The 15325-nt window shown below is 34.7% G+C and overlaps 1 protein-coding gene across 15 annotated transcripts in view; it reads left to right on the top strand.

Moving 5' to 3' along the window:
• Nucleotides 1-15325, top strand: part of RALGAPA1 (Ral GTPase activating protein catalytic subunit alpha 1) — a 113681-nt gene that overhangs the window by 17368 nt on the left and 80988 nt on the right. For all 15 annotated transcript variants that reach the window (XR_006181636.1, XM_042888144.1, XM_042888063.1 and 12 more), the window contains exons 9-16: nt 5009-5217; nt 5573-5812; nt 7697-7888; nt 8388-8525; nt 10490-10638; nt 11750-11879; nt 12586-12823; nt 15053-15214. Coding sequence is in view for 14 of the 15 variants with exons in the window: in XM_042888144.1 (XP_042744078.1) it covers nt 5009-5217; nt 5573-5812; nt 7697-7888; nt 8388-8525; nt 10490-10638; nt 11750-11879; nt 12586-12823; nt 15053-15214 (1458 nt within the window). In the remaining variant the exon portion in view is untranslated. The remainder of the gene's footprint in view (nt 1-5008; nt 5218-5572; nt 5813-7696; nt 7889-8387; nt 8526-10489; nt 10639-11749; nt 11880-12585; nt 12824-15052; nt 15215-15325) is intronic.

Genomic DNA, 15325 nt, shown 5'->3' with positions numbered 1-15325 from the left:
ACTAAGGAGAATGTTCTTTATGCTCAGTATTTCTTATGAAAGGAAACATGGCTTCTGTTTCATGGCTTTCAATTATCTGTGGAAGCACTTGATCCCTTTGTTAATTTCTGCCAATCTTAACGTATTAACACAATTCAGGTAAACTAAATGTAAAACAATTCTTTATGTGACCTCTGTTGTTATGCTCAGAAGATAAATTAATTATGTTAAGACAAGAGAAGTTCTGCTCTTTGGGAATGCTGATTTTATCCATACAGAATATGTACAGATAAAGAAACATATGGGATCATACTGTGCTTGTTCAAGAGTTCAATCAGGGCGAAGTTAGCCATATTTTTACATCAACTGTATTTTTGTCATGAGCTTGCATTAGGAGGAGGAAGGTAGGTTTTAACAACCTTTAAAAAAGACCTTGCTAAAATGTATCTTTCTATATAAATCTGGAATTCTAGGTGTTTACTTAGCAAACCCAACCAGAATTTTGTTTAGAAGTTTTTAGCTCATTCTTAACTGGAATGTTGTTTGCGTATCCTGACTTTGCTACCTCAGGTTTATATTCACCCACACAACAAACAAAGCAATATGATCTATTCAGGCTTTTAGATACATTTCATTGCTTGAATAATATGTACACAGCACCACTTCTTTTGGCTGTTGATGCAGCATCTCATAAGGATTAATAGTAATCTCTCCAGCCATAATTCCATATTCTAAAATCAAGCTATGGGAAAAGGATGCTGAAAAGGTCTTTCTTGCTACTAGTCTGTGTGTGGATTATGGCTTTCTGCAGAGATGTGTGTTTAAAATCTGGGACAGGTGTTCCTACAAACAGTGGACCTTCTCACACAGGGGAAGAGGAACAGTATAAATCCAGTCATAAGCAATTGTGGAACAAGAATTGTGTGAAGATACTGAAGAGCTTCATTGATGAAATAGCTGCAAGTGCTGCTTCTTTGAGGTCTTGGAAGAACAAATGTGGAAACCTTATTTCTTTCTATGGAGGTCTTGATTGACACTTCCACGGAAGTACTACTATAGTTCTTTCTTTTCCTGTGAACCATAAACAGGAAACTTGCAAGGCCTTAGGACAATGGGAAAGACGAAAAAAATTAACACAGATCTCCAAAACTACTGTCAGTGCCTTAAGTTGTGCAAAGTCAGAAGCAGTCTGAGGAAGAGTACAGTAGCAGAGACAACAGAAACACTGGTAAGCGGAATAGAGACTTTCCTTTCTGAAATTCTTCTCTGGCATTCCTCCCCTCCCTCTAATTGAAAACCATCTTCTACTTGCCAGTTCTGAACAAAATTAACAAGTCGTTTAGGCAGAAAACAGCAAAAGCTTGGACACTGAGCATGCTGATTAAAAACTTGCTTTTGTCCTACTAGCTTTATGTTTAATTTAGAAAAAATCATGAGATTACAAATGGAAACAGTAGTTTTACTAAGCAAGCGTTAGTCATTTATTGAAGATGGTAATTGAGTAATGATTTTCTTAAGCAAGATTTTCAGATGTGTATCAGTTACAATAATGCATATTCAGTTACAAGAAGCTAACATGCCTCCTCTGAAATCCTTGGAGTCTCTCAGGCTTAGAAGAGCAGTGCAGTACAAGAGTAGAATTGTTTCAAATGTCCTTTAACATCTATTCATATTCTGTAAGATGTTCTCTGGAGTATGGATTTCAGGGTCATTTTTACTTCCATCCTACCTATCTGTTGCGTTTCCAAGCCATTTAGAAGAGCTTATTTGTTTACAAGTAAACCAGAAAGTAGTCTGTCCCATAGTTCTCTGTGCTCCTTACTGCCTTAAGCTATAAGCATGGTCAAAACTGTAAGGACCACCATTATATCTATTTTTCCCTGGTCTTTTCATTGTCTGTTCCATATAAAACTTGTCCTCTTTGCATAAGTTCACACTATGTTCCCAGAGTTGAGGGAAAAACTAAACAAAATAAAGGAAAAATGAAAACTTGGGGAAAGGAATATTTTCTTGTGTTATTTTAGTCAATTTAGTAAGCTTCTGATTTGCTCCGGTTCTAGGTCTGTGCCCTTCCATGAAGCCCTCACAAATACTTTGAAGACTGGCAGAAGTGTGAAAACACAAGAAATAATTGATGGAGGATGCATTTGAGAAACAGCTGCATTACATAATATAGTTAAGAATACCTAGACAGAGGCTTTTCTGGGAAGATGCTGTGAAATTACAGGAGACAGTGCACTGCAAAGATGTGTTTACAGCTTGTGTACTGTTTTTTTCGAAAGGGGTGAAACAACTGTCCAAGTGCTGTTACTGTGTAGCTAGGATTGTAGCCTTTACCTTCTACTGAATGCAGTAGATGTCAGAGGACTGATTTTTCTGCGTTGCACTACCAGGCACATCATTTTTTCACAGGCTGTGCAGTAACACATGCTGCAGTTTAAGATGTATAATTTTTTTAGATGTTTTTCTTAAGTTGCTGCTTTCTGCAAAATGGAAATGGTATACTTTTCTGTACTTGTACTAAATAAAAATTTCTAAGCTGTTTAAAAGCGTTCTGTGCATTTGTAAGTTATTCTTACATGGATGGTATACAAGAGTAGTGCAGTTTCCTCTAAAAATAATGCCTCCATTGAAAGTGCTGGATTAAATTTTAAAGTACGTTTTGTAAACATTCCTCAGTTAAGCAGTGTTGTGTTGAGATTATCACTGGTTTTGTGCATGTCTCTTGGAAGGAAACAGATGCATCGACTTGGATATTCTCAGTGCTGGTGCTGGATGTTGTCTTGTGTATGTGTAATATTAACAGGGAAGCCTTTGTCATAGGGTGGCTGTAAACTTCAAACATCTGAAAGTTTATATTTCTATCGTAAGATAATCAGCTATTATCTAGGCAATTATTACATTGCTGCTGTTTACATTTATTCTTCCTGGATTAATGGCACCATATATAGCCCAAAAGAAGTAATACTGTATCCCTGAAAAGTTGTTGGCCTAACGTTAGGAAGACACAGATGGGGAACAACTTTACATTTTCTAACGTGGCTACTTTACATCTTTGAATCCTAGTACTAGTATTTTTGAACTGCCAACTAAAGATTGTAAAACTATGGAATGCATCTTAAGTTTCCAGTGCATCTCTCTCCTTATCTGAGTAGGATCATCATTTTCTGTTTTCTCTCTTCTGGGCATGGTTTGGGATTGAATGGTATCTTCAGATAAAACTGTTATACTGAAATACCAGCAGTAAGATGTGCTCTGACGGCACCCGATGTCTTCAGTCCTTAGCTGCATTTTCATTGACTGTGTATTAGAGCAGATCTTCTACTTGCTTTTCTACACTGAAGAACTGGAAATAAACTTGGCACACTACTCCCACTGAAATGCCATTCACATCCAGAAGTCTTGTAGTCGCTTTTGACTGTTGATTTCTATATAGCAGTATTGGGTTGTGAAACCTAGACATCACCTTTTGCAGTGTTGAGCTAACTATATATATGTCTGGAATTTAACTGGGCTGTTGATACATGTGCTTGCAGGAGGGTATGTTAGGCACCATTTAAAAACAAACAAACTGTTCTCCCTTCCTGCACCCCCCAAACACATTTTTAGATTTTTGTAACATTTTTACTGTAGTTGTAGATAGCATCTAAGATGAGTTAGCAAGGAACAGTACTACCTTTCTTTTTTCTTTTTTTTGTTTTCCAACTAGATTCATGATTCCAATTGCACTGCCAGCATCTTTGTCACTGCAAGAGTTGAGAACGAGGAGATATAAAATATTCTGAGTCACTGTGCTGAACATGGGAATTTTAGGTTATAAACCCTGAATTAATCAAAGTTCCTTCAGAGCAGAACTTTAATACCATGGGGCATCATTCACTGCATTCCTTACAAGCTAGTGGGGGAGTTAGTACTTCTAGAATCAGCTTTCAACTAAGTCATATGAAGGTGCATGTGCCCTTGCTCTGGCAGCAAAGTCAAGCAAAATTATGTAATAGAAACGTGGTCTTAGATGGAGCTGTGAGACTTAAAGTGTTCTCCCTGTTGTATTATTCATCTTTCACCTATTCCAGGACCAACAGTCCACTTTTACTGCAGCTGCTTATAAAATATGATTTGGAATTAAGGCTCTCCTATAACAGCCATGATTAGATGTTAGGGTCAGCATCAGTAAACAACTGTTGACCTTTATTGCTAACTATATTGCTTAACTAATATGGCTTGCTGCAGACAAACAAATATTTCTGGGGATTCATTAGAAAATATGACGATGCATTGCTTCTGAACTGCATCTGAACTGTATTTGTTCACCTACTAAATTTGGTAGTAGGGAGTTAAGTGGCTGACAAGGCTCTTAAATGTCTGTAAATTTGGTATGAGTCACAGATAAATTGTTGCTTTGTAACTTAGCTATAAACACTTCTTTAAAAGTTTTTTTAAAATGACAACACTAAATCATTATAAACATCATTATATATGAACATTATTTTCTTGTATAGGATGCATTTTGGTCTAGTTAATGGTTATTTTCCTATTTAAAGCTCATTGTGCTTTTCAATGCAATTGTGAAGTAGTTATACTCTTGGATGAGTTTACTGAGGTTTCTCTTTAAATGTAAATATAGCATGTAAATTAAAAATAAGGCTGAAAGCATGAAAAGGATGTAGAAGTTTTTAAAATTTAAACAAGGCTGTAAGCCATACAGCAAATGCCTTCCAGATGAAAGTTAAATGTTTTAGAATAGTAAAAGCTTGTTACTGTTTGTTGGATTATAAATACGTTTTCACTCCAGGAGAAAATTACAGCCTTTTGAATCCTTATTGTCTAGTTTTGGAACCATCTATATTGTGGCCATTTCAGCACGGCTTGGAATGTGATGTTCAGTGGTGAATATGAAGAAACAGCATCTCTGAACGTTCATGTGTATTGGTCATAGTTTTAAGATTTCTTACATACAGAATCATAGAGTGGCTTCAGTTGAATGGAGCTTTCTCTTTGATGTATTTTTAAATGTTGTTTTTCCTTACAGATATACCACAGATGAGACCAAAGCCACACTACGTAATGGTTAAGAAAGATGCTGAAACCAATGAGGCAATATATTGCACAAAGGAACCTTTTATTAAGGCTCGTGTTATTGTCATTCGGTGGTTGGTGTCTTTCTGGCTTGAGCCAAAACCCCATACAGGACCTCATATTCCTGGGATTGAAGGTGAAAATGTGCCAAAGAATATTCAGGTAAAGCTAAATAAGCAACGTTTTCTTGTTTTTATGTTTTTCACTTCCTAGTATTGCCAGCAGCATACAATCTTTTGATCATTATAATTAATGCAGAATTAAAAAAGAGAATTTCTGAAAAAAACTTCTGCTTATGAATTCAGTTTAGAAGTCACTATGGTCCTTTTTTTTTTTTTTAATCTGCTAAATATTTGTGTTTTAAACAAGTAAAGCTTTGGAGTACTGTAAATTTTATATTTGTTCTTTTTCATGAATTCTCTGTACTGTTTTAAAGAGTACTGTGTGATTTAAATTGTGCCGTTCAAATTGTATTACTAAAATGTGCTATGAAATACTCTCTTAATTTTTCTTTCAGAGAGCAGCTGCTAGCATGGCTTCAAGAGAAGACAGCAAAAATGACAATACTGACAAGCAGGATAGAAATGCAGAGCCAGAACAATCGCATTCTAATACAAGTACTCTAACAGAGAGAGAACCAAGTTCTTCTAGCCTCTGCAGTATTGATGAAGAACATTTAACTGATATTGAAATTGTCCGCAAAGTCTTTTCTTCTAAAAGAAGTAATGTTAATTTTCTAACTGAGATTTTTCGACAGGTAAAAAAATCTTCCTTCGAATACAAGAGCAATAAAATTACACTAGAAGTGATCATTATGTCATATTTTTTCAAGTGTATTTGCTAACCAGAACATTATTAAAATGCACGTTTTTTTGTCATTTTGCCTTTAAAATGCTTTTAAAATTAGAAGATACTTCAGAATCTTTAGTTCTTGTGTAGAATGTATCTGGACCCTCCTTTTTCTAATTCTATTTCTTTGATAACCAGCTTGAGAGAATTTAGCTTGGGCTTTACAATTTGATAGGAATGTTTTATCTCTTCAGCCCCATAGCTGTTGTAACTCACAACCAAACTTAAATATAAGCCTGCTTTAGGAGTCTGCAGCTGTTCTGCAGATCTGTTTTAGCAGCAGCGAAATGACCTTACCTTGTCAGTATTCACCAGAAAAGTGAGACAGATGGCTACAGAAGGTAACAGATTCTGCTTGTAACTCTACTGCAACCAGACACATAAGCTGAACATACTCAAGATAGGTTTTTATAGCTGGAAATTTTACTGAACAAATTTGAACTAAGAATATATACCAGAATATCAAGTCTTTCTTTGTAATACGAAGGTACATAGCTTTGAGTTCAAACCAAGACAATTAATGGAAGGTAGACTTTATGCCCTATGGCATAAAGACTTAAAGGTGAAAAGGTTTTTCCTAATAATACTAAAGAAAAATTTCTAGCTTTCAGTTGAAATGCAAATAGATTTCTTTAAAGAACAGGAAACCAAACATTAAAACTCCAGTATTTCTGGTTAAAATTGATGTTCTTAAATGAGGTGAATGTCAGAAGCTTAACAATATCCAATGTGTTGAAGAGTTTGGACACGTTAATGAAGAAAACAGCAGTTACCTTGTGGAAACTCCAGGGTTGACAGTCTGAGACATTGAACGGAGATTCTAAATTAACAGAACTGTTAGAACTCCTCCCTTCTTTTTTTTCTTTTTTTTTTCCCCACACTTATTTTTAGTGTGATATTCATATGACACATCCATTTCTGGAGAGAGAATATCTTGTTTTTGTCATGTGGGTATGCCTTGAAGGCATGGTCAGTGAGTTTTCAACATTCACACTATAGACTCCATAAAACTATGTGCTAGTGTAGTTTATCTGTTTGGTTTTTTTTAATACCACTTGGTTCCTGATCTCTGATTACTCATTACAGGCACAGCAGTTACATAAAACATCCTGGAGAGGGCAGAAATCAGCCGTCACACTGACTCAAAAACATGATTTTTTAAAACAATAATTCTGAAGTCTTTTCAGTGAATCATTAGTTTTAAGGCTACTACTCTGTATCTCTTTTAGGTAAAAGTAAGATAAATGACTATGAGTAATGAATGTTGCTTCCATTTTTATTAGCAGTTTAGAACTGGTTTAATTCTACTCTTCCAAGTGCTTTAAATGGAATGTATTGTAGAAGAAACTTCTACCATTTGTTTTGCATGCTTTTGATGAGTATTTAGGCTTTAATTTCAGCAGTCCAGACACTGAATAGATTCACCTGTGTAGATTCTCACGTCTGTCTTTTTTGCAGAGAAGCTTTCAAGTTTTCTTGATAAATCATTTTCTTTACCATCTGTCTGCACACTCTCACATTACAGATGAAGAAAGTGAGCAAACATTTAGGCTTGTGAGAAATTTCCTAGTCAAGATCCTACAATGGTTGTACTTTATTTTCTATTATCCCTTAGAGCTTGCCTATTATAAAGCAGTGCTTAAGTGAGTTTGAAGTTTATCCTGATGCTTCTTTACTTTATGCACTTTGCACCTAAAAATGTTCAGCTCTAGATATAGCTTGATGCCATGCCTTTTTAGCCATTTTTCAAGTATTGTAACTGGGTTTTATTGGTTTCTTTTTCTACTCCCAGGCGTTTCTGTTGCCAATATGCGAAGCAGCTGCCATGAGGAAAGTGGTAAAGGTATATCAGGAATGGATTCAGCAAGAAGATAAGCCTTTATTTATGAAAGAATCTGAAGAAGTAATGCAGTGTGCAACTGTAGATTGTGATGAAAGTGTTGTAGACCGCAATTCATCAGAGAAAGCAAAAGAAAGAGAAGAGGTAAGATATTGTTGACTGCTCTTTCTGCATCTTTTGCATAGTGGGCAGAGGCTGAGACCAAGTGGGCTTATTCAACAGATTATATGTGGTTGGCTTAATGTTGAAGCATCTGTTGGGGGAATGAAGCAATGATAATTAAACAGTGTGTATGTGAGGTACCAGTTTGCTCTATTATCTGTAATTTTTTAATGTGTTTAGTTCAATTTTAAAAAAAACATAGTTTTATAATCTGGTTTCAAGATATGGTATGTATAATAATAAAATATACAAGCTTTCAGCTGAATACAAGTTATATACAAATAAATGAGTGATGAAAATAGCAAGTATTTAACCAGGTACTTGAAAATAATTCTTACAGGCCTTTTAAAACATGATGTTATCTTTACGATACGTATTAAACTTCTGTCTACTATTTATTGTTGCATAATTTTTCTTTACTGTAAAACAGAAATACCTGTCAAAAAATCAATGTGAACTTTAAGGGCAAAATATTTTTCAGGAAAAAGCTATGAACTGTAGTCATGTTAGGAACTCAAACTGGGCAAGAAATGGCTGTTACCAAGAGACTTTGCATAAACTATCTGAGATTGATACAGAAGAGCAAAATGTACGAGCTGGAATGCAGTCAGTATTACAGGTATGAAATAGGCTTGATATTTAATTTTCATCCTAAAAGTAAAACTCATGATGTCAGCACGTAAAGAATGGAATAAAGTATTCCTACAAAGGATTCCCATGCTCTTTCAAAGCATCTCTCAGTTTTTCTAATTATTTTAAATAAAATCAGGAGTTTTTAGGGTTTTTGAAATGCATTTATGATCATGTAAAATATGTGCATTTTATGTATAATATGTACATGTACAAACTCACAGAAGTGTGTGCATGACTTCAACCTTCATAATATTCTATCTGGAAGAAAACTGATTCTAAACAAAACATCTGTTGCTACTCTGTTGTTTCCAATTACAACATAAATGACCATCTTAATTAAGATTTCTGCAGCTTGAAGGATTTCCTAAAAAAGGATTTTCTATACTGCTGTTAAATACAAAAATAAACTTTGTAACTGAAACAAATTTTATATTCAAACATAACAATTTAACCTTCTTAATCTTTGCATACGTAAGTATGCATGCAATATGTAGAATATGTATGAAATGCTTCTAAGGGAAGAAAGAAGCGTCTCTCTCAATTTGAATTAATATTTAAGTTTACATATCTGTGAATGGTTGGGAGATTCTCCATATTGATGTTTTTTTAGACAAAGGATCATTTGAACAGCAAATATCTTTTTTAGCTTCAAAGATTTATAAGGTGCCAGACTGGAGGCATACTACCTCAGTACAGTGTCTGAATTGGAGAGGTTTCCAGACCTGGAACCATGTTTGCCTTTTCTGAATCAGTTATCAAAGACTTGTCTATTGAATTTTCTTCCTGTTTCTAGGCTTATTTCTAGGCCCTTAGAGACTTTCATTCTGAAAGCCTTAATTCACTGTCCATTGACATCAGTGCAAAACTGTCATTGAGTTTTAAAAACGTTGAATCATTCAGCCTTAAGAAGGCTGGATCACTAAAAATAGTGTCTGAGCTGCAAAAGTCTTTGCTAGACTATTTTTTCTTTTTGTAAATATGCGTTATTACCATTTTTCATCCCAAGAATGTTGTTGTGTTAAGCAATAATACACTAAAGAGCACTTGAGAGGACAGAATTATTTTCCATCTTAACAATTAGTGTTTTGGCCAGTAATTATTGGCTTCTGTGAAAAATACAAATGTATTTGGGCCCAACCTCCTCAGTATCTTAACCCAAGTTGATTTTAAAAGAAAAAGAAAAAAAACAAAACAAACAAACAAACAAAAAAAACGAAAACAAAACCAACCTGGAAAAAAAGTTAAAACATATATTTAAGGCCTAATAATATATATATCTGGGTTTTTTTATCTTGTTGGTGCTTAATGCTCACATAATATCATTCCACTGCACAAGGAGCAAAACATAGTCAAAGCAATTCTTAATGTCATTGTCTGTTTTTCATTTACTTCTGCATATTATGAGAATTATACCCTTTTGGCTCTGAGCATACAGACTTGAATTGTGTTAACTCCAGTATGTATTTTGGCAAGCTTCCTAATGTAAATATCTAGGAAGTGGTATTTGTGAACAGTCAATCTTGACAGCAGTTAATCATGGTAGCATTTATTGTTTATATGGGACTATTTCAAGTAGTTTAGCATGTGTTATACCAGTCCGTTACTGGCTTGCAGGGAAGCTTTTATGCTTAAAGAAGCAGTAGACTTCTTTACTGGCACATTTTGTCCATTATATTAAATAATCTGATTGAGTAATTTACTGTACCACATATCTAGGAGAACAAAGATATATTAATGTTTTTATAGAGAAAAAAAAACATTAAAATTAATGTCTTCTTTTATTTGATAATGTATTTACATGACATGTATTTAAATATATACTTCTGAATGTATATGCAGCTGATTTTGTTAATCATGGATTTTGTCTTTCTCAATTACTATTAGCAGAATTGTTGAAAATATCAGAGTGCTTCAAGCTCATTCCACTTTTTTTTTTTTTTAAACCTGCAGGTTTTTATAATAAATTCTTCAAACATATTCTTTCTTGAGCCTGCAAATGAAATTAAAACTCTGTTGGATGAACATACTGATATGTGTAAACGGATTCTTAATATCTACCGTCACATGGTAGTTCAAGTTACTATGGACAAGAAGACCTGGTAAAATGCTGTTGTTTTTATCTTAAATTATTATTTCATAAGATAAATGTGAAAGTGTTCTTGGCGGTAAACACAATAGGATGATAGGGACTGTGTGAATCAGATTCTCTAAATCAGTAAATGCATGAACTTTAACAATCTCCAGCAACTTTCCATAGAGAAATTGGTGAGCTCCTCTGCTAAAACCAATAGTCATTGCTAGCTAGTTTGAGACGGCTTAGCCTCAATGAAAAAGGAAATAAGCTGGTGTACATGGACTACTATTAAGTAGCTAGTGATGGCTTGTTGTTTTGCAGGAAGTTTTTCTCGTGTATGAGAGTACTAAGTATGAAGTCATGTATGAAGCTTCACAGTCTGATTTGAAAGTAGACAAAAATACCCAGTTAAGTCTGGATAATTATTATAATGAGATGTGGGTTGCTCTAAAGCTGAAATTAATTGCTAATGAAGAAGTTTGTGCAAGAGTCCATTTACTGTTTAACAGTGTTGTTCCATTCCAGCGTTTAAGTTGCATAGCAGGAGCAAGGGACCCTCTTACAAGTCATCTACATTATTTCCTCCTCTCTTTTAAATAACTGTCTCTAATGAGGTAACATATTGCCACCATTCTCTATTGCAAGGAGGCAGTAACAAGGGAATGTCAAATGGCTGATTTATTCCATTTTAACTTGACTTGCATTCAGTCTCTCACTAGTATCTCCTGGGTAAGTACCCTGTACATCACGTAAAATTCGTCTCCCCTTGTGAGGAAACAAGTAATTACCAGTGGGGAATTAGGAAAAGCAACAGAAAACAGATCCCACTGAGTTGCTATTTTCTTTCTCAGTATCATTTTAAAGAAGTGACTCTAGACTGTGATGACAGAGATTCTGTGTCACACAAAATAACGAATGAAGCTTTATTTATGATAATGTTACATTGCCCAAACCTGTCATTTATACAGAAAAAAAGACCATTATCTTACGATTTCATTAATTTCTTCTACAATAATCAAGTTAGGCTGTTTGCAGTGTATTTGAGAAAATCAAGCTCAGATATTATCTTTAGAAGTGTCTTGGTATATACAGAAATATAACAAAGTACTGACTTTAAATTTAACATTGCTTTGCAGGGAACAAATGCTACTTGTGCTGCTCAGAGTTACTGAATCTGTGCTGAAAACACCACCCCAAACTTTCTTGCAGTATCAAGGAAGAAAAAACTCCACTTTAGCAGGAAGACTTGCGGGACCTCTTTTCCAGGCAATTAAACCATAAACTCAATTTAATTAATTCAGTTTAATTTTAACCAAGACACGTCAACTACTGCTGACTGATTTGTCATCTTAAGTCATTGATTGTCCAGATAATGTGAATGGCATGGGTTAAGCATCTGGCTATATCTCATACTGTCTAAAGTTAATGGCATTCTAATAATAGTTCTGAAGTGAAATTAAAAATAAATGCACTTCATTAGTTAACTGGTAATTTTATTCCAATTCTGTTGCAGACTAAAATTTTAGCTCAGGTCAGCACAAAGTCTTCTGTGCTATCTATGCCTATTGAACTGATTTTTGTATTCCTTTCTATAAGCTGTAATAGATGATTTCAAACTTCATATTTGCAAACTGTTGTTATGATGCCTTCTCTATAAATCTATAATGTCCTCAGATTCTTTAGAAGGGGAAAAAGACAGTAGAGTTACAACTGTGATGAGAACTAATTGAGAATAGTCTTTAAACTGTCTGTCAAAACTTGTAAAATATGGTAAGATCTTACAGAAGTTAAACCAGTTGCTCCTGTATTTAAATCAAAAGCACATGTTAATTGATTATTCATGAAAAGTCTGTAAGTAATGGTGAGGAAATGAACACAGAAATAATGGCAGTTAGATACTTCTTTTTAAGCAGTAATGTTTGATTATTGTCATCTTTTGTTAATAAGTCAACATTTCTCATTTTACTCTTAGACTCTTATAGTAGCTTGGATCAAAGCAAATCTAAATGTGTACATCTCTCGAGAACTTTGGGATGACTTACTGTCTGTCATGTCATCACTGACATACTGGGAAGAGCTGGCCACTGAGTGGTCACTGACAATGGAGACCCTAACTAAAGTGTTAGCCAGAAACCTGTACAGTCTGGACCTCAGTGACCTGCCATTGGATAAGTTAAGTGAGCAGAAACAGAAAAAACACAAAGGCAAAGGTAAGACAACACTGTATGGGCATCATAAGAATCTGAGCAGAACTAATGAGGTGTTAGATCATCAGAACTCTAGTCCAGTGTTTTCAGGATACAGTTAGGCCTCTCTATCACCTAAAATAACCTAGTTTCTATAAGATAAAGCTGCTTTTTGTAACCAGCACAAAATGCTACCACAGATGTGCAGTCCAGCAAATAGGCTCATAAGAATTTAATTATTGAAGGTGTGTAGAATTAAACAAAAAATTTTATGCTGCCATGGGTTATACCTTTCTACTGTTATCAAAGCAATTAAATAGCTGAGTCCGCAATTGTAATGCCTTGAAATTAGTGAAGATTACATGTCTGGTGACAATTAAGTGGGTAGAAAGTAGCTATTGCAAGCATAACTGGAACATTGATCCTGAAATCTTCCAAATGTTGAATAAAGGTGAAATGTTAGATGAATGTGGTTTTGGAGCAGTAACTCACTGCAAAATCATGGTGAAGATTGGTTTTGCCGAAATGACTGACTGTTGAGGTGAAAGTATGCTAGTGCCATATTAATGGTATCAATTTTTAAGCTGATTCCTCTATGATGTAGAAAAAAAACATGTGGGACAAAACATAGGGAGAGAGGTAGCTACTTACTGATATTGGTACTGTTGAGACAGGAAATCTGTCCTTTTGCATAGAGTGCTGAATTGACATCGGCAAAACCTGGCTTCTATTCCCAGATTAGAAACTGAATATCTGCATGTCACCATGAGAAATGGTTTCTGCCTTGCTTTAGTCATCTGTAAAACAAGGGGAATACTGATCTTCTTTAAAAAGAGCTTTGAGATCTAATAGCAAGAGGCAGAATTACATGTAAGATGAGTAATAAGGATGAAGAAAAAGTATGGTTTTAATCTACTTTTTAATCTCTCTGTATTCTGATTGATGTGGTTCTTCATTCAAACCCGAGGGAAGGTACTCACTACTTACTTACTGAGTGAGAAATAATCAGTGCCCTATTTTAAAGAGAATGTTGCTATAAGCTGTTTGTAGTAAAGACATTTCACGTCTCATTCCTCATCTTGGGCACAGACATTTCACACTTTCATTTTATTCTTCTGCTACATGACAGCTGAACAAACTTACTTTTTGCTTCAGTTGACCTTGAGAGTTTGTTCCAGACCATAAATTTTTGTTTGCCTGTACTGTATAGATTTTTTTCTTTTGTCTGTAAGACAGTTTAAAAAACAAGTATGATGTTGGATAGGAATGTGTATTGCTATTTTGAATATAGTTTTTAAAAATATTTTGAACTGTCTGCATCACCCATATGGAGCCACTTGAGAAGAGTTTATGCTAACTTTCAGTAGCAAAATTCCAGAGAAAGCTTCCATTGTTAACTGTGGGTTGCAGAACTAGCTCTAGTAGATTTGGGAAATAATTAATCACTTAAATATTATGCCCAATTTGTTTGGACCTGCTCATTTGTTAATAATTACAAATGTGCATTATGAAGACACAACTTCCAAGGAGATGCCCTTTAACGATTTAATTGTGATCACAATTTGTGTCAGTTCAGTGTGGGTAAGGAAATACACTGCAAATGTTTGTTCAGTTGACTGGGATTTTTTTTTTTTCTTTACGGTTTTTGCAAGGCTCCGCTTATGAGCTGTATTTAATTGATATAATCTCAATTCTGATTTTGTTACATCTTTTCTTAATCTTCTTACACTGTTTTCTTTTTGTGTGTGAATTTTTGAAGACTTATGTTCTTTGAGTCCACCATCTGTTTTACTTAGTTACTTTTTTGGTGTTAAAATATTTTATAATCTTTATTTCATGTTCCTCAAGTCACAGTTATGATTTGACAAGCAATTAGAGTGTTAATGGTATGTAATGTATGATTTTGCGTGTTTTGTCTAATAGAAACAGCAAATGTTGAATGAAAAAATTCTATAATTACACATCTTGCCTACAGTCTTTTCAAAACCACTTTTTCTGTGATTTTGGACTCGTTTGATCAGAAAAGAAAATCACAATAGCATAATAGCACCAGTGCTTCTAAAACAGTTGCAGGATCCCTCAGTTAATGCTGAGTGGGCTTAGAGATACTTATAAATAGTAATTTGCTATTTAGCTTTTAACATTATGCTAGCTCCAGTAATTTATTCTATCCAACTTTAAATCTGTCTGAAAGAGCACAACTCTGGTGATGCCAGCATAGAAGTGTATAAATTTGCAATTCTGTTTTTGTAGGAGTTGGGCATGAATTCCCCAAGTCTTCAGTGGATAAGTCCTTTTCTAGAGGCTGGAGCCGTGATCAGCCTGGACAGGCGCCAATGAGACAACGGAGTGCTACAACCACTGGATCTCCAGGAACTGAAAAGGCAAGAAGCATAGTGCGGCAGAAAACTGTTGGTATGTATCTGTAAGTGCTGATATAAGTGACATTTGAAAAGGGAAAAGGAATTAATAATTGACTTTGTAGCTACACGGTTAATTTTTTTCCAGAGAAGTATACTTTCTTAA

The sequence above is a fragment of the Lagopus leucura genome, unplaced genomic scaffold, assembly GCF_019238085.1.
Source record: "Lagopus leucura isolate 7727_CA_CO unplaced genomic scaffold, USGS_WTPT01 Super-Scaffold_1, whole genome shotgun sequence".
Lineage (NCBI taxonomy): Eukaryota > Metazoa > Chordata > Aves > Galliformes > Phasianidae > Lagopus > Lagopus leucura.
Note: the sequence above shows the minus strand (reverse complement) of the source record. Positions and strands in the feature narration are given on the sequence as shown.